Source organism: Rhinopithecus bieti, unplaced genomic scaffold, assembly GCF_001698545.2.
Source record: "Rhinopithecus bieti isolate Rb0 unplaced genomic scaffold, ASM169854v2 scaffold_56832, whole genome shotgun sequence".
In the NCBI taxonomy this organism is placed as follows: domain Eukaryota; kingdom Metazoa; phylum Chordata; class Mammalia; order Primates; family Cercopithecidae; genus Rhinopithecus; species Rhinopithecus bieti.
The window spans coordinates 267,556-287,851 of NW_016822275.1; the positions used below are offsets into that span (position 1 = coordinate 267,556).

The window sequence follows — 20,296 nt, forward strand, 5'->3', positions numbered from 1 at the left end:
ATTTTGTTAGTTCTAAATATTTTCAAGGAAATGTGTATGAACTCTGCTTATATTTTCAAACAAATAATATTCATTTTCCTGAGTACCTCTAAAGCCTCCAAGCAAGCAACACAAGTATCCAATATATTCATATTCTTTTCTTGCATGAACATTAACTGACTTCTTTTTCAGAAAACCCAACTGGGAATCAAATACCACTGACTTTAATAGGATGTCTCATACGTGAAATGAATGACAATCTACCAATAGTATTTCTTGAATTCTCAATAGTTCCTTTCCTTGAGTAGGTTTGCTAACTCCACCCTGATAAAAAATGCCTAACTGAAACCATGGAACTCCTCCAATACATTTAACACATATTTACTGATTCCATCTCACTTTATAATTTAATTTCTTCCCAAGAGTTGCAAACTGTAGTCCCTCCAATCGAAAACCAGAATCTCTCAAAATTTTATCCTCTCTCTTTTCTCAAGACTTTTGAAACAAGATGAAAAGAAAATGAAAAACATTATGGATTCTAAACACCAGGCAAGGATACCAGAAACAAATTTTGCTCCGAATACAAAGAATAGGACATAATATGTATTATTCTTATGCAGTATGATTTTCTTAAAAAGGTAAGTTTTGGATATGCTGTAAACGCAGGGTACAATATCATTTATAAACCAAATAGGATACTTTTGAGAGTCAAAAATATACTATTAATAATTACACTGAACATCAGGCATGCACAGGTACTATCCAGGCCAACTGGGCTGCATGGCCACATGATGGAAGACAGAGGTGAAATCTGGGTTTTGGTAAATAACCATGAGAAGACCTAATTAGGAGCATCATCACTAGAATCAAAGAAATTTTAGAGCTGAGTACAACTCAAGAATTTCCTAGTTCAATGTACTTATTTTACAGAGGCAGCAAGGTCAAAGTACAATGATGTGACCCAAGTTGTCCAAGTCACAGGACAAGGTAGGTGGTTGTGCTGAAAGTGGAAACCAGGTCTCCTCATTCACCATGCTCTTTCATTATACTATAATCTCTCTATAGTATGTATGTATTCTCTACAGTATGTATGTAGCTTGTAAAATATTCTCGAAGGAAAGAACAAAAAGATCATAAAATGTGCTATAAAGAACATTCCAGAAGCGATGTCACAAGCTTGATCTCAAAAGAAATAGCACAGCTCAATTTTCCTTTCTATGTGGACAGGCAAAGGAAGGAAATGTTGTCCTCTTCATGTTGGCTTACATGTACTCATCTCATATGACACTGCAAGTTTAATTAGAAGAGGGGGAACATTTAGCAGCCAAAAAAAGTGCATGATACTCATGCCGCATGCCAAGAAGCTCTCAGAACCTCCAAGAACTTTATAACACCAGTAGTTTTTGCAAATATTTGCTTTCTGAGATTAGCCTTCTGGAATGTTTCATAAAATGAGGGGCCTTATGGAAACATTTAAAATTAAATATTCCAAGTAAAATGAATTTTATAAATTTTATGTAATCCACATAAAAAGTACTATCAATATTGTTATATTCACATTAAAATGAACCATTTGATCAGAAGTTTTGGTAAATGTTCCTGTTATATCTTGATATAAATCACATCTTTCTAAAGTAAACATTGGGCTGAAAATTGATTGTCATTTAAAGGAAAAGGCCAGGCGCGGTGGCTCAGATCTGTAATCCTAGCACTTTGGGAGGCCAAGACAGGTGGATCACGAGGTCAGGAGATCGAGACCATCCTGGCTAACATGGTGAAACCCTGTTTCTACTTAAAAAAAAATACAAAAAAACTAGCCGGGCGAGGTGGCGGGCGCCTGCAGTCCCAGCTACTCGGGAGGCTGAGGCAGGAGAATGGCGTGAAGCCGGGAGGCGGAGCTTGCAGTGAGCTGAGATCCGGACACGGCCACTGCAATCCAGCCTGGGCGACAGAGCGAGACTCAGTCTTAAAAAAACAAAACAAAACAAAACAAACAAACAAACAAAAAAACTTCTCTTTTTTTTTTTTTTGTTTACTTTTTAAAGGATATTTACTTGACTTTATGGAGGTTTTGATGAACACTCCTATATTCTCTGAGTCTGCGAAAACTGAAATACATTTCTCCCTTATTACTACCCTTGCAGGATGGCTGAACAAACCTCATCTCATCTATTTGAAACGAATCCAATTTAATTCTGCCTGACCAAAAATCTGTTTCCATAGTTTTAAAACATGCAATCACCCCAAGGTACATGGCCATTGTAGCTTAAGTGGCTCAGTGTTATCACTGAGAAAAATGCACTTTGATTGAGAAAACAGTCCAGTGTGGCTTTTGAAAAATGAAATGACCCTTTCTGATACACAATTTTGTAAGATAGTTGATAAAAGCGGGCAGATATGGCCACTATGGATAACATTTAAAGGAAGATGCTTCATCCAACCTGCAAAAATAGGACAAAGGTTACAGTTTTGAAATTAACATTAGAAATTTATCTCATATTTAAATTTCCTAGTTTAAATATTACTGTATTTAGAGGACAATTGAAAAGTCAACTATGAATTACGGAAAATTTTCAACAAATTATTCTGTTACTCAAATATAAATAAATTGCTTTCTTCCTTAATGTTTTTCCCATACATACATGTGTTGTTACCTGTATTCATATATATATATCATGACTTAAGAAATTTTAAAAACTATTAGCCCAACTTTAAAATGCCATTGCTACAATTGAATACTTGTAACATATCAATTCAAATTCTTTAATTACTGTCATTGGTTTATTACAAAGCTAACAATTTTGAATATCTATTTTTAAATGAACCTAATAATCTCTTATTTAAGTCAATATCTCCTCAAATGAACCAAGTATTCACTAATTAATTAGATCATTTACATCTATAAACTGCTGCTGTCTTCAAACATGTAATAGCTTATAATAAAAGAGGCTCTTTTCATTGGCAATTAATGAGCAGTTAACTGTTTACCTTTTGCATCAATTAATATGATAAAATGCATAAATCTTTATTTCTGCATTTCTAGGTATTTAGCTTTCAAGTGAAACAGCTATTTTGTACTTAAAAATAATATTTCTTAATATATGTTACTAATTGACAAAACACATAAAACTAATGCTGATAATTTTTTTTCTTCTTTTGGGACACATCTGGTTTATATAGGAGATCTGGCAACTGTAATTTCATTAATGATAAAACAAGACTACTAAGAAAAATAACTGATTATTTCAAATTATATTCATAAAAGCATTCCTAACTCTGAATGTCCTCTTGTGAATTATTTTAGATAAAGCAAAGTCTATCAATTTATTTGAGTTTCATTTTTCCTGTATCAGATTTACTTTAATAACTTGCTTATCAGTAAGTGAACCATAAATCTACAACAATAACAAATCATTAATGAAATATTAGCAAAGAATGTTAAATGGAGCTATTGGGCAAGCATAAATCTTTCTAAAGTCACAAGTCTTTATCCAGGGAACTAAGTGCTATGATGTTATCGGCAACCTTATAAATCCTAACAAGAGAGAAAATCAACAAAAGGATCACACTGCAGGCAAATATTCCTACTAAAATGTATATTCCTTGAGGGCAGGGATTTTTGTTTGCTGTTACCAATATATCTTCATGCCTAGAAAAGTATCTGGGACATGTACAGAGTGATCAATAAATACATATTTGTGAACATCCTATAAGACATCCCATTTTATTTTGTAGCCAAATGCAAATAGGAAAAGAAAAGAGAGAAAAATGAAAATAAGTGCACATGCAGGTGCAATATATCCAACGCTACATTGAATTTGTATTTTTTGCCCATCCCTCTTCTAGGACCTTTTCTCTTCCTGTATTCTGTTCCTCTCACCCTTTTCCATTCAAAGTAAAAATCAGAGTCTGTTTTCTTCATTTTCTGGGAAACATATGTTAATTCATATTTAGGGTGCTGATACAAACAGAATTTGCCTTCTATTATTTTCCTTCCAAATTGGATGCAGGTCTGTTTCAAATGTAAGAAGTAAAAGCAAATTTAAATATAATTATCACTCTTGCTTCTTCAGAATGCACTTTTCTGGAAAAGTAGGGATCGTGTATTTGGAAAAGCTTTAAATGGCACCTACTGAATATACTCACTATCAGTAAAACAGAACAAAATGTAACAATTAATTTTGGACCAAGGATAATACACAATTCTGAAAGAATTAACAACTGGATATGTACAAAGGCTATAAATACCAACAGGAATCTAATGGCATTTGAACAGCATCTAACAGCACTTCAAATAAGGGTATTTTTTTCCTGTGTTCTTCACTAATGGAACAACAATATCCAAGTCAGTGCCTGAAATGTAGAAGGCAATCAATAATTACGTCTTGATTGAATTAACATACTTCAAAGTTGTGCAAATGCCACATTTAAAAATTATATTCTTCAAAACTTTTAGGCACAAGATTGAAATAAGCTAAATAAAGTTAATTCTATGTGAGGGCAAATAATCACATATACAAAATATCTTATCCCATATTTTGGGTTTGCGTGCTTAGATAAACCAATAGAAATTTTTTTTTTTTTTTTTTTTTTTTTTTTTTTTAGATAAATTAGTGAGAGTAGACCATCCGTGTCACCAAAAAGCCACAATGGCTATCAATTCAAATTTTAAACTTCAATACATTAGAAGTATTGTACTATTGCAATATCTCATTTTTAAGATTACACTTGCTTTGATGTTTATTTTGAATGTGCTTAAGCTTAACAGACAAGGCTTTTAAAATAATTCGTTAACTTGTTCATTTAACTAAAAAGGTGAAACTCTATGTAATCGCAGACATCCACTCAGCTGGCCGTAGAGGGGAGGGGCTTATGGAATCAAAACTATCTTTTGACTACAACCAACAAAATCTTTTGTAAAAGTCCACAAAACTCTAATGAACAACATATACACATTTCATATTCAAAGGGAATGCATTATGTTAAGCTAGTCTCAAAGGAAGCTGTAGTGCCTGAGATCAGAAAAATGTTCCATTTTAGAAAAAAACACACATGCAGAAAAGCCCACTATCATAAATAATATAGGATGAAAATAAAGGAATAAAATCCACAGGCTCACCTGGCTAATGGGTTCTTTCGTCGGGGGCTTTCCTCTTCTGGCTGTGCTAGTAGCTAGGGTCGTGGTAGTCTCCATAATTGATGTGGACATCTCTGATTGCATGGCAGTGGCTGTCGACTCAGTTGTCATAGAGGAAGGCACTTCACCAACCAGTCTCACATTTCCCACTATGGCGATGTTGGCATCGTTTTCGGCTGCCATATTCAGAACTTTCAAGCCATTGTAGTAAAGCCCAGAGAGCTGGCCCTGGAAGGGCTGGCCCTGCTCTTTCCCGCCAATTATTATGGTTGCTTGGCTATTGAAGATTGTGAGCTGACGCCCTGTAAAAATAATATTACATACATGCAAAAATGTTGATTGTGAACTCTATATCTACAAAGGATGATAAAACAGATCTTTCATGGGGTGAATAATGAGAGCAATAAACTATAAGAGAGGCATTTGACTCATAATTCATTGCTTATAAATGAGGTGTCCATGAAATGCATAATTATTGGCAAATACTTGTAAATTCTCAACTTATTATAAATGTAGTGCTTTTGCTAAAAGACCAATCAAAGATATTTATTACAAATCAGTTTTTAGTGGATCCCTTTCTCCTTTTACATCAAGATCTTATATTGTTGGTGCCTTAAGTCTAAATTGTTAAATTTTAAAAATGTAAGATAACATTTCAAGTATTTGTCATTCTGAAATTACCACTGACAGAAACTAATACATAGCAGCTAAAATCTAATTTAAATTTTATGGTAAAAATTCCATAATTCACATAATGTCCACATATATCTATATGTTATTCTTTAGTGCTGTTTATTTTTTGAAGGCAATCATTCATTGTTATTTGAATTATTCTATTTTTCCGGCAATCACACTGAAAAGAAATGCATGGTTTACACTGAGCATGTCAGAGACAAAAAAATTCCAAAAATATTTTTCTGATTGGCTTTCAGCACATCTATCAAAACAAAACAAAATGAAAAAAAAAAATAGCTTCAGATGTAAAAAGCGGCTTCAGGAATGATACACAAACCGATGGAGAAATGATGGCACATTTCCATCAAACAGCAATCCTTAACAACAATCCCATTATCATCAAATTGAGTATCCAGTTTTAGCAGATTGCTCTCTGCTCATAAAAGCATGCACACAACTTTAAGTTCAGTTTTAATTAGGTCTTGTTCCCAAATCCTCTTAGAAGGTTGTAAACGTTAAAGGGACTTCATTATGACCGGCAATTCATATTGCCCGCTATTTAAGATTCCTAGAGTTTAAACAAAGAGTTTTTTTTTTTTTTTCAGGACCATAATAAAGATATCAGAACTACATATATTTTAGTTAATAATTTAGAGGCTGGAACATGTAATATAATCTATGAATGATTTATCATTTTGGGTTAATGCTTGCTGTGAGTACCCTCATAGATTGAGTTAGTGGATTATATTTAACAGTCCCTTTAACCTTAAGTTAACTGGGTAAGATTATTAAACAGCTGGTACGTCTAAAAATGTATAGAAATTATTATACAAGGTATGCAAATATTACTATCTACATTTTACTGTTTTAAAGTTGTTTTTAATTTAGTTTTACGGAAAATTTATTTTTTATGTTTATTAGTGTTACAATGAAGTACTACTTGGTTATGTTCAAATTATTTTTTTATTTGAAGTTTTAATCAATGTTTTTTACCTTTGTCGAGTAGCCATTCATCAACTACTCGACCAAGTCGATATGGAATTCGCTGTCTAGCAATCGCCAGGCGCTCGTTATCATTGTTTCCTTTAAAGTTTAAAGAGACATTTCATTGGTTAAAATCTGTAAGGTCAAAGGTTAAAAGTTAATACTTAAAGCTTGAGCTATACAGTTGCCACATGATTTTTTGAAATTTGGAATTTTAAAAAGTTCTACCTAGAACATTTCATGTTTCAGACTTGTCATTCATTCATTTATTTTATTTTAGCAAACAAAATTATTCCTATGTTAATTGAAAATTAGAAATCTGCATTTGAGCTAGGTTATTAAACTTATGTTATAGACAGACCCGAACAACCAATTTAAACAGCATATAATAGCTTTACAAAAAATGACCATTGACCTCAGGGTTTTGTCTTTTTGATGTTTCTTATTAACTAGTTAAACATGTTCAGGTGAAACAGGTTTAAGTTTTCAAAATACATTCAACCTCTTATTCCAGATTAATAATTTATGATCACCAAACTTAATACCATCTTTGGCACACTGAAGCATCTAAAATAGGCCTAGCATACTTTATTTCCTAGTCAGAAAATAGAAATTCTTATTCACCTCATTTAAAAAAACAACAAAGTCCAAATAGTTCTTGTGTATTTCATACAAATTGATTTATCAATCACTTGGACATCACAAGAGAATACATCTTACATCATCCAGATATGTTATTACAGGAAAAGGCTTTGACAAAAGTGATTTTATTTGAGTGTCCTTGAGTTTCATTTAAAGCTTAACATGTTGAAGCAAGTAACATTTGAAAAAATAATTATATATATGTTTTTATATAGTTAAATAACTGTTTTTTATTGTTATTCTTTAAAAGCATGACGGCTTAAGGAACAAATACAAGCCACAAACAGTGGCCCCTATTCATAGATCTAACCTAAGTGAGAAGCCCTGCTTCTTTGCATAAAAAATGATCTGCTAGAAACACTGTTTAAATTGACCTTGAATATTGCTTGCAAATAGATGAGTGTTTTCTCCATCTGTAAAGCACTTAGGAAGAATCTGAGATGCCATCTCGGTGCTGAATTCTGTATAATGCAAGAAGAGATTTTCTATTCCATTAGAATTAACTAACATGGAAATCTGAGCTAAGACATTTTGGCATTAGCTCAGATGAGGACTCAGAGGTGAAAGAAATGTTGAACAGTAGTACTACCTACATAAAAAGACTGGAGCATTTTGTTAGAGAAGATAAACAAATAAATTTACATTTTATTTCTCTGATTTAGAATAATTTATAAGTGCTTTCTTTTGCTACTCTTATAATACATTATACTTACCACAATAAACCCAGCATAATACTGATTACACGCTTTTGGAGAAACAGAAAAGAACTATCTTTTAGACCTCATCAGTTTGTCATCTGAATGTCTATATGACTGAATGTATTTCACATATTAATATTTAATTTAAAATGCAAATATCAAAGTCAAGGCAAATAGAAAGTTTAATGAAAACATTAATATGTATTTTATATTTATATTACACGTATAAAATATGTAAAATAATATTTTATAATGTGGGAATATAGTTTTGTTAAACTAATAATTTTTTAAAAAGGACACGAATGGTACAAAATTCCAACCCTGTCTTCCATTTTTAAAAGTGTACATAATTTATGTTCTCTTTCGTATGTTTGCATATATGCATATTTGGACATTTTTAAAAATATATAATACTAGTTACTTCAGGACAGTGTGATTATTGATCAATTACGTGTTTTTGGCTTATATGTGATTTTATATAATAAGCATGTTTGACATGTGTAATTTGAAAAGCAATCACAAAATATTTTTCAAAAATACATACCCTTTGCTCTATAGTCTTCTTTGTCACTCAATACTCATCCCAGCTCACACTAGTATAACACTTCTGACAACATTATGATTAGGTGGTTCCTCATGTTTTTCATGCTAAAGTCTTCCAATCATCAGGAATGACCCACATTCTCTCAGACACCATCCAAATCTAGGTTGCAAATTCCTCTTGCCCAAGTACTACTACAGTCTATTGACAGACCTCTCTGCATCTTCTCTGCAATTAATCACACCCATTTTCCACATCTCAGTCAATATCTAATCATGCCACTTGTCTAGTATAACCCTTCGCATTTCTCTTAGGATAAAATCTCAGACCCTTAGTGAAGTTTATAAGTACTTCCACGATCTGGTTCCTTCCTACCTCTCTGTCCCCTCTCACAGCCATCACTGCCTCACTCTGCTCTTTTTATCCTTATGAGACTTCTTTCAATTCTTCCAAAGTTTTTCTTTCTTCTCTCTGGGCCTTTGCACATGTAGCTTCCTTTATGGGAAATACTTTCCCTTGCTCCTACCTCATCTCCATTTTTCATTAGCTAACCATTACTAATTAATGGAATCTTCTTGGCAGGAACATTTTTCCCCAGAAGGTATTCCCTGGTGTCATCAGGTTAGATTAGGACACTTGACTATGTGTTTTGTAGCTCCTGAAACATGCCCTTTAGAAAGAAGCATTGAGTGTATAATGGCAAACTTGATAGTTTGCCTTCAATCTCTGAATATTCCTCCATGAGGTCAAGTACTATGCTACTATGTGCAGTATTTATTATTTCTTCAGTGCTTACTTGCACAATACCTATCACATACACTCCTATGAAATATCTGTAGAATGAAGTAGTCAAGAAAATATCGTTTTTAGTTCTGGTGGCTTCTGTTGTATTATTAAAACATTCTTACAACCCAACAACATTAAAAAGAAAAAGAAAGTAAATACTAGTGTCCAGAGAATAAACCATTTGTAGCTAAGCCTCTCTTTGCACTTTTCAAAGGAAACACCATATCCTTCACTTATAATTTTATTTTTCAATGAATTGTCACTGATTTGAACATCTCTACAATCAGTTCATCATTTGTTTAACAATAAATTCTCCATGTCACAAAATTGGTAAACATAGTTATTATTAGTAAGGAAAGGTTGGGGAAAAAAGTTCTAAATAAGACAGGTGGAGAAAAACCAAAGTTTTATAGATTATTTTAATGACTTTAAAAAATATCACATAAACACACAAATACATTCACACATACATACATACAATTTGTCCTCAGACATTTGACTAGTATTAATAGAATAATTGTGTGATTGATACAGTATGACAGTACGATGTAAGTCAACAGAAGCTTTTGAAGATCCTTGCTGAGACTCAGCTAAAGCAAGAACATAAACACTGAATTCACAATGATTAACAGAGATCACCTAACAACAACAATAAAACAATGTAGAAAATACAGTAGGCGGTAGACACAAGTATGAAAATATGTGATAATATATAAGAAAGGTAGCCACACAAGCGGATCATATCTTCCTACTATCCCAGAATATCAGATGCCTGCTAATTCAGTGAGCACTGTTTTAAACTGAAGAACTTTTTAATTACAGGACAGACTTTATTCTTGTATGGATAATGAATGGAAAATCAGATGGTGCTTATTCAATTCAATATAGGCCTACTTTATTCTCTAAATTCTTTGTTCTCCTACTAGAATAAAAAACTAATGACTTTTCTGTGGCAAAATTACATGTAGATACATTGTGACATGGTTTGGCTGTGTCTCCACCCAAATCTCATCTTGGATTGTTGCTCCCATAATCCCTACATGTGGCAGGAGGGACCCAGTGGGACATAATTGAATTATGGGGGTGGGTTTTTCCAATGCTGTTCTCATGAGAGTAAATAAGTCTCATGAGACCTGATGGTTTTATAAAAGGCAGCTCCCCTGCAGATGTTCTCTTGCCTGCCACCATGTAAGACACGCCTTTGCTCCTCCTTTACCTTCCGCCACAATTGTGAGGCCTCCCAGCCATGTGGCATTGTGAGTCCATTGAACCTGCTTTTCTCTATAAATTACCCAGTCTTGGGTATTTCTTCACAGCAGTATGAAAATAGACTAATACAGTAAATTAGTACTGGTATAGTGGAGTACTGCTATTAAGATACCCGAAAATGTGGGAATGAATTTGGAACTGGGTAACAGGCAGAGAATGTAACACTTTGGAGGGCTCAGACGAAGACAGGAACATGTGGGATAATTTGGAGCTTCCTAGAGACTTGTTGAATGATTTTGACCAAAAAGTCTAGCCTGAGGTGGTCTCAGATGGAGATGAGGAACTTATTGGGATCTGGAGCAAAGGAAACTATTGCTACGTTTTAGCAAAGAGACTGCCAGCATTTTGTCCCTGCTCTAGATATCTGTGGAACTTTGAACTTGAGAGAGATGATTTAGAGTATCTGGTGAAAGAAACTTCTAAGCAGCAAAGTGTTCAATATTTGACTTGTGTGCTCTAAAAGCATTTAGTTTTACTCATTTATAAAGATATGGTTTGGAATTGGAACTTAAGTTTAAAATGGAAGCAGAGCATAAAAGTTCAGAAAATTTTCAGCCTGATGATGCAATAGAAAAAAAAAACCCTTGTCTGAGGAGAAACTCAAGCCAGCTAAAGATATTTGCATAGGTAATGAGGACCCAAAGGTTAATTGCCAAGACAATGAGCAAAATGTCTCCACAGCATGTCAGAGATCTTTACAACAGCACTTCCCATCACAAGTCTGGAGGCCTAGGAGGAAAAAATGTTTTTGTGGGCTGAGCCCAGGGCCTTGCTGTTTGTTCTCAGGACTCAGTGTCTTGCATCCTAGTGGTGGCTAAAAGGGCCAATGTACAGCTCAGGTCGTTGCTTCAGAGGGTGCAAGCCCCAAGCCTTGGTGGCTTATGTGTAATGTTGAGCCTGTGGGTGCACAGAAGTCAAGTATTGAGGTTTGGAAACCTCTACTTAGATTTCAGAGGATGTGTGAAAACACCCGAATGTCCAGGCAGAAGTGTGCTGCAGGGAGAGAGCCCTCATAGAGAACTTCTGCTAGGGCAGTGCAGAAAGAAAATGTGGGTGGGAGCCCCCACACAGAGTCTCCACTGGGGCACTACCTAGTGGATCTGTGAGAAGAGGACCACTGTCCTCCAGATCCCAGAATGATAAATCCACTGACAGTTTGCACCATGCACCTGGTAAAGCCACAGACACTTAACATCAGCCCATGAAAACAGCCAGGAGGGGGGCTGTACCCTGCAAAGCCACAGAGACAGAGCAGCCCAAGACCATGGGAACCTACCTATTGCATCAGCTTGACTTGAATGTAAAACATGGAGTCAAAGGAGATCATTTTGGAACTTTAAGATTTGTCTGCCTCACTGGATTTCAGATTTGCATGGGGCCTGCAGACCCTTCATTTTGGCCAAGTTCTCCCATTTGGAACAGGTATATTTACCCAATGCCTGTACCCCCACAGAATCTAGGAAGTAACCAACTTGCTTTTCATTTTATAGGCTCATAGGCAGAAAGAACTTGCCTTGTCGCAGATGAGACTTTGGACTGTGGATTTTTGAGTTAATGCTGAAATGAGTTAAAACTTTGGGGAACTGCTGGGAAGGCATAATTGATTTTAAAATGTGAGGGCATGAGATTTGGGAGGGGCTGGGTGGGGGGAATTATATGGTTTGGCTGTGTCCCTACCCAAATCTCATCTTGAATTCTAGATCCCATAATGCCCATGTGTCACGGGAGACACTCAGTGGGAGGTAATTGAATCATGGGGCCAGGTTTTTCTCATGTTGTTCTCATGATAGTGAATAAGTCTCTTGAGACCTGATGGTTTTATAAAAGCAGTTCCCCTGCAGATGCTTTCTTGCCTGCCACCATGTAAGATGTGCCTTTTCTCCTCCATTGTCTTTCTGACATGAATGTGAGGCCTCCTTGGCCATGTGTAACTGTGAATCCATCAAACCTCTTTTTCTTTATAAATCACCCAGTCTCTGGTATTTCTTCATAGCAGTATGAAAATGGAAACATTGTTTACCAAATGAAGACACATCTAAATAAAGTACAGTGACAATGTCTTTTTAATAGATGACTCCCCAAATCCTTCCACTATTAGGTATAAAATAGTTCAGAATGTTTAGATTCTCCAGGACTAGGCCTATATTTTCCTTTACCTCATGATTTTCATAAAATGTTGCATACTAAAAGTGGTAATGGAAGTATATTATTTTAAATAATTTCTCAAGATGTATTTCTTTACAAATTCATGGTATTTACTTGTAAAATACCATTCAGTAGCTTTGCATGATTTTGTTGATTATATCTAATACTGTCCACAGTTCAATATACATCTAGAGCTTACATGCAATATAAAGGATATAAACCATTTGATGAGGAAAGGTCAAAGGCAAAAATAATTTCCAATGACCTTTTCTTTTCTTTGGAAAGCTTCAGAATCTACTATCAAATATGCTGAGATGTAGAAGCATTACATAGAGAGTTTGTGAATGGTCAATGTAAGTGGGCTTCAGCTGATAGGTGAGATGAAAAACAAGTGGAATGTCCCTGAAAATTCAAATCAAAACAAAGTTGAATCTTTTGAAGAAGACATTTTACCTTCAAGTATTCTAAAACAGAGGTAAGGATAAAGCAATAATGACCCACTTTTCAAAGATCTATACATTCTGTGTTATAAAAAGGGTCCAAAAGGAATTTCACCTTTTCTAAAAGCATAAAACTCTACTATAGCAATATGCTGGGCAAATAGGCTTGATTTATAAAAGCAGAGCTTCTCATTGAATAGTTAAAAGATAACAATTTAGTCTCACACTTTTCCCATGATAAAAGCAGGAGAGGATTTTCCTTTGATTTCTTTCCTTTTCCTCCAGTTAATTTTGTATGGTTTGATCTGTTGCTACCTCCACTGAAAACGTCAGTGACAACATACATGCCTCTGCCGAAGTAATTTTTAAGCAATGAAACTGCATGTAAAATTTGGTTTTATTTTCTTTTCAATTTAAGAAAGAATTAACTAGTTTTGACAGGAGGAAAGACTCCCTTCCCCCCAATCCCTATAGTAATGCCATTGCAACAAGGTACAATCTCTAATTGGAGTGACCACTTTGTAAGGTACTAAATGTCATTAATACTTCAAACAAGTTTCCTGGGGTGAAGAATTCAAAGGAAAATCTGATGGCTTAATTGGAATGTGAACCCTCATTTGATTAAATCCCAGATAATTTTATTTGCCTATCTGTCTAGACCAAATATTTGTATCTTCCAAAATTGATCTATCGAAAACTAATTCCAAATATGATAGTATCAGGAGGTGAAGCCTTTGGGAGCTGATTTGGTCACGAGGACAGAGCTCTCATGAATAGGATTAGTGCCCTTATAAATGAGGCTCCAGAAAACTCCCTTCCCTCATTCTGTGATATGAGGATACAATGAAAAGATGGTCACCTGTGAACAATGAAGCAAGCCGTCACTAGAAATGGAATCTTGTACTTGCTAGCCTTCCCAATCGAAAGAAACAAACTTTTATTGTTTTTAAGCCACTCAGTTAATAATATTTTATTATAATTGCCCAAAAGGACAAAAACACCATGTAACAATATTTGGTCACATTTTAGTCCATTTATTCTATATGAACAAGCAGACTTTCAGGAAATGAGAGTAATTTCAAATAATCAAGGTAAGCAGCACAAAGCAATAAAACTCAAATCCTTGACTTGGAGTTAAATTTCATGGTGTGACTCAGAGAACAAAGATAAATAAAATTTTAATCATATTTTTATAACTATTGGTCAGTAGAGACAAGGTATATGAACATCACTGATGTATAGTTTTTCTCCTTTCATTTTAGATCTTCACCCGTGTTGTGTAATTTCTCCTCAGAAATAAAAGTGTCAGTGTTTGATATGACATATTACTATCTTAGGGGAAAAAATAAAGAAAAACAATGTTATGAACCAAACATTTGTGCAAAATAATATGAAAATAAAATAACAAGAACAAAAGATACTTGCTTCTTTGGAAGGCTTCTTATTTCTTGAGTTTTTAACATTGGGAAGGGAAACACAAAAGAATTCTGAAAGTCATCTATACCTCAAGAGAAGATTAGTAACCTGTGTATAGAATGATTTTTAAATGAGAACATGACATTTGGATATATCTAGGCCCAGAAGGCAAAGTAATAGTTTTGTAAACATACTCTGATTTTAAGTGCAGCATAATCACGTAATTTTCAACTAAATGCAATGTGTATTGTTGTCATATAGACCATACAGATACCATAATGCCTAACTTAGCTGACAATGTTCCAAATAAATAGATTTTGAACATCATTGGCACCTTTTGAGAAACAAACTTTTGAAAAATATAGCTACTCTAATAAAACATTTATCTTATATATTACTTGATTTCCTATGTCATTAAAATGTGTACATAACAAATACAAATATCTAATTGGCTCCAGTCTATTCCAGTTTCATCTCGAACCACTTATCTCTGACTCTTTAAATTAGTCACTTTGTAATTTTTTCAATTCCTTTAGCGAAGCCAATCCACTTCAAACCCGACATTCTCCTTTGCATTGCAAATTTCTTACATCCCTGTGTACTCAACATCTCTGCCCACCTCAACACACACACACACATACACACATATACACACACACACACACACACACACACACATCTGAGGCTGGCTAAATTTTTTTCTTTTTTAACTATCAGCTTATAGATTTCTCAAGGAAGCATTCCCTGTGTCTCCTACTGCTCCACCAAATTATTCTAATTAATGAATTCTTCCACTATGCATTCTTACAATACTTGCTAGCAATATCTATAATCATGATCAAATAAGTTCATGTAATTGATTCTAGATTCTAGATTCCTTGTGAGCAGGAGCCATGTCTATCTTGTTCAATGCTGTATGCCTTATCAATAACACAATAGTGAGCCCATGGTAATTCCTTGATAAGTAATTTCTAAATGAAAACTGAACCCAAACAGTTATGCAAAAAGTATCACTTGAGGTAATTTTTTGCATGATGATATAGTGGTATTTCTTGTTCAAGATTCATAAGGCAGTAAGATTGCTAGTATCCACATATATATATATATATATTCACAAACACTATTGGGTTGTGAGAGGAATAGAATTTTGCAAAATATTATAGTAAATTTTGCTTGGACATCAAATTTCCTTTTTTCTTCTTGACCATTTAGTGTCCACTAATTATATATGTGTGTGTGTCTATTTAGTTTATTCAGTTTACTAGACACTAAACTAAATAGAGATAAAATATGTGTCTCTCTGTAAATAATATATATAGTTACTGACTCATTATATATAAAAAATGAATCAGTAATTCTGCTTATCTTTCATCAATTTTGAATTTGCCATTGTAGTACACAATAGCACAAATCTTTTAAATCTTGTTTTTACGCGTAACTACAAGTCAATGATTTATAGTCTGAGGTGAGCTCTACTGTGGTGCATACACATTAGGAGAAAAATTAATACCACGTGGGATCTTTTTTTTTTTTTTTCCTAATTGTGTAGAGACCTGATCATGCCAATCTTTGATTTGGTCAGGGGGAAATTTCTGCAAGGGCTTCAATTCTCTAACGACTGTGTATAAGAAACACAGTCTTGGACTTGATGAACCTTCAAAATATGTATCATCTCCAAGACTATATTTTCTAGATTAATTTTACTGGTGAATTCTTTCAAATAAATTGAAATGTTGATACTCTGGTTTCTCTTCACATCGTATTAATATTTTAGTACATTGAATCTTTTACTAAATTGAAATGTTAACCCTCCAAGGAGCATTCACTTCCAAAGTTCATCAATAAATACATCAATGTCTTGTAAAGAGAGCAACTTTCATTTAACCAAGGCAAAAATGATACAAAGTTGAAGCTTATAAAATCAGGTAGTAGAAGTTATGGATCTTCTAGTCTTTGTAACATGAGGGCAGAGGGCTTCTAGAGTTTGCCTGATTCGTGGCTGATAAGGAGCAGTGAGGGGCTTGGATTGTCTTCTGGACTTTTAAGACCTCACTGAATGATGAACACACACTACCAGAATCTAAGGATGGTTTTTGTCAGACAACAGGACCAGACCAGCCAGTAAGGTTATGATTAAGTTTCATGCATGCTGGGAAATCCAGTTTTTCAGTATGAAAGTGGTCTGTAGATAAAGAAACTAAAGAAAACAAAGGACCACCAGAAAATAGGAAAATAATGTATTGAGGAGCTTTATGTTTTATGCATTGTGTTACTTGCTTATATAGGTTATCTTTTTTTTTTTTTTTTACAAGAATGTTCAACAGCAGTTTTTATTCATAGTAGCCCATAAATTTGCGAAAATGTCCATAAACAAGAGACTACATCAATAAATTGTGTCACACCACTTCAATATTCATCAGAATAAAATGCCCTGAACCACTTGCATACACGTAACAGTACGAACAAGCCTAAATTATATAATTGTCCAGCAAAAATTGCCAAATACAAAAGGGGACATTTCTGTTTGACTCAAGTTATGTGTATTTCTAAAGTAAAACAAATTAATCCATGGTGAAATAAAGCCAAAAAACAGTGATTACATCTGGTGAGTGGGAATTATTTGGGTGAGGCACAATGAATTTTCATAAGATAAAGGAAAAGATGTTCTATTTCTTGGACAGGGTTTGGTTTATAAGGCTGTTTGCAATTTTCAAAACTCATCTAAACTCCATTGCTTATGACTCATTATTTCACTATATCCAATTATACTTCGATTAAAAATAAAGTACAGAAATTAATCAAAATAGGAACAAAAAACAAAACAATTTAAGGGAAATCCCAAGCTGAATAAATTTGAAGAAATAAAAAAGTTAAATACTTGGTAATGTTAATAATTATCTTATTTGATCCTGGTATTGATCCCAGACCATAAGTACCTCTTATTTTACTGATGGAAAAACTGAGGCTCAAAGAGATGACATAAAACTAATGCTGCATCATACATCATAGAAAGAGGAACCATTTGAACCCAGATAATAGCTGACTTGAAAGCTGTTTCATGGAATAGTTATAAAGTAATATCTCTTTATACCCTGAGTCATAAGGAACAACATCTTCTCTTTAATCCTTACAACCCTCTTTTGTATAATGGAAGATGTCATTAAGGCTTGTCTACAAAGTTTCTGTCTTCTAGAGTCTGGGGTGAGATTGCCCTTATGGACACATGAAATCAGTAATCTTCCCCAAATTCTCAAGGATTTATCAGGAGGATAATTTTATCATCTCCATTTTATAGATTAAGACAGTGAAACAGAGGTAAGTAAAGTGATCAAAGACCTATAACAGTGGAGATCCCAGTGAGAAGCAGTATTTTGGTTTTTGTTTCCTTTTATAATGATGCCCTGTATGTATAGCCATTGGAGACATAAAATATTCCAGACATTCCTTGTCTTTACCCCTAACCTATAAGAAAAGCCACAAGCATAATAATCCACCAACTTCAGTGCTTTTTGGATGTTGAACCTCTCCAGAAACACGTTGGAAATGGAGAGAGGATCCTAGTTGTGACACCAAAGACTACTGTACTTCATTGACTTGTAAGACAAAAAGAATATTGCAAAATGTTACAGTAAATTTTACTTGGACATCACATTTCCTCTTTTCCTTCTTGCCTATTTCTTATCTCTGCATTTCCTTTTACACATCTCCAGAAACCCAGTGCTTTCACGCCACCTGTCAATAACTCAAGGTGTATATTTACATCTGCGGTTCCTACATATATCTCATGTTCCAAAAATACTTCACCTTCATTCTTCTCTAGTGCCAATAATTAAACCCCGGTTTCTTTAGTATAGCTTGGCTAGATGTTAGAAAAGCAATCGGACTCAGTAAAGTCAATACATAAGCATTGACCATGTACTCTGAAATTATTGTGCTCTGAAAGGCATTCATCAATACCTCACATGGATTCTGTTGTCGGAGAGCTTACACTTTGTCTAAGGAGTCAAGGGGCCAAATGAGGAAAGTTAAAAAATAAAAGATTTAAGTAAAAGTTCAAGATAATAGATAACGAGCCATAAGTATGCAATTAACCACCACGTGAAATGTTTTAGTTCCCATAGAAGTTCAGAGAGAACAATGGATTAGAGCAAAGAAGGTGTGATGGAACACAAACGATTGCACGTAGATCACAATCAAAATTTCATTGAAATAATGAGGTAAAAATTTGTCATAATGTGAATATTAATCCTCAGAAGGTTGACAATTGATCATTATCTTAAACTTCATAATGCTATTCACCCCACATCTATTTTTAAATAAATAGACTCTCCAATAAAACATATTTAGTCTCAAAATATAATTACAAGTATGACCAATAATGGTAAAATATTTATGTCATGAGACATGAAAAAAAAGAAAAAACTCTGATAAAACTACTAAGTAAAATGCACTGAAAATCGGCAAGAATTTGAAGGCAATGTGTAAAAGTGAAATATTTGTGTTAGGATGGAGAAATTAATGGTGATCTTTTTTCAAACTTCAATTTTATATTATTGATACTACATTTATGCACATTTCAACTTTGTTCCCACTGCTTCCTTAAACACATATACACACACTCATTTTCTCTAAATTAAATGCAATATATTAATGTAATGCTACAGGAAGAGGGGGTGGTGCAACTCAAGAGTTCTGTCAGTCATTCTCACAGCTAGAGAGAGCACGCACAGCTCAAGTAGGGTGATGCGCTGTTCGCGACTAATGCTTCAGATGACATCCCAGCTCCTTATGTGAAACAGCAGGCTTTTATATCCAGTTAAACAATATCTTCACGTGAGACTGCTGTGATGTTGGGCGTAGAAGGCCGCAGGCTGTCTACTACAGAGTTCAATGGTGCTTTGGGGAAGAAATTAGAAGCTTAGTGCATGTCTAACTAGCTTAAGTAATGTCTCCCTTTACATCCCTCTCTTATGTGGATTTACATTAAGATATCTAGTGTTTCTTTATACAAAGGTTTGTAGAAGCACTTGTTCCCACTAGATACTTACATTCAAAATTTTTGGTTTGGATATTGTTTCATCAGATTAGTTTGAAATAAAGATACCCTTGTGAATTTTGGATCTCATTGCCTGTGTGGATTGAACAGTGATTTAAATTTTCTTCCCTACACCTTTAAATGCTGTTTTGTTTCCCACTGCAAAGGGACTGGAGTATCATATCAAAAACCAGCAGCAAGAAATGAAAAGCAGCAGGGACAAGCAGATAACAAAATACAGAACCTACTCTGATAAATTAAAGGTCATGCTCTGTTATCATGCATACTAAAGAGTTCTTTTGTGCTAGTTGTGTAGCATTTAAGACAGAAGAATGGTTTAACAGCTACAAAAACAGGCAGAGCCATTGATAGATATCACTAAACACTGAGAATTAAGAAAAATGAAATGTAAGAGCAGCCCCACATTACCTTACAAATGGCATTTTGCCATTTTCCCAGATATAAGAATCTTGAGTACTTTCTAAATCATAATGTCATAACATTTAAGCCTATCCACTCTTTTTTTTTTTTTTTTTTTTTTTTTTTTTT

General features: G+C 34.2%; 1 protein-coding gene across 4 annotated transcripts in view; it reads right to left on the minus strand.

Moving 5' to 3' along the window:
* LOC108521200 (neurexin-1-beta) overlaps positions 1-20,296 on the minus strand; it is a 343,586-nt gene that overhangs the window by 142,223 nt on the left and 181,067 nt on the right. For 2 of the 4 annotated variants that reach the window (XM_017860884.1, XM_017860882.1), the window contains exons 3-4: positions 6,785-6,874; positions 5,099-5,418 (exon numbers count right to left, since the gene is read on the minus strand). In XM_017860884.1, the coding sequence (XP_017716373.1) occupies positions 5,099-5,299 (201 nt within the window). In that variant the 5' untranslated portion in view covers positions 5,300-5,418; positions 6,785-6,874. The remainder of the gene's footprint in view (positions 1-5,098; positions 5,419-6,784; positions 6,875-20,296) is intronic. The other 2 variants (XM_017860885.1, XM_017860883.1) reach the window with 1 other exon arrangement.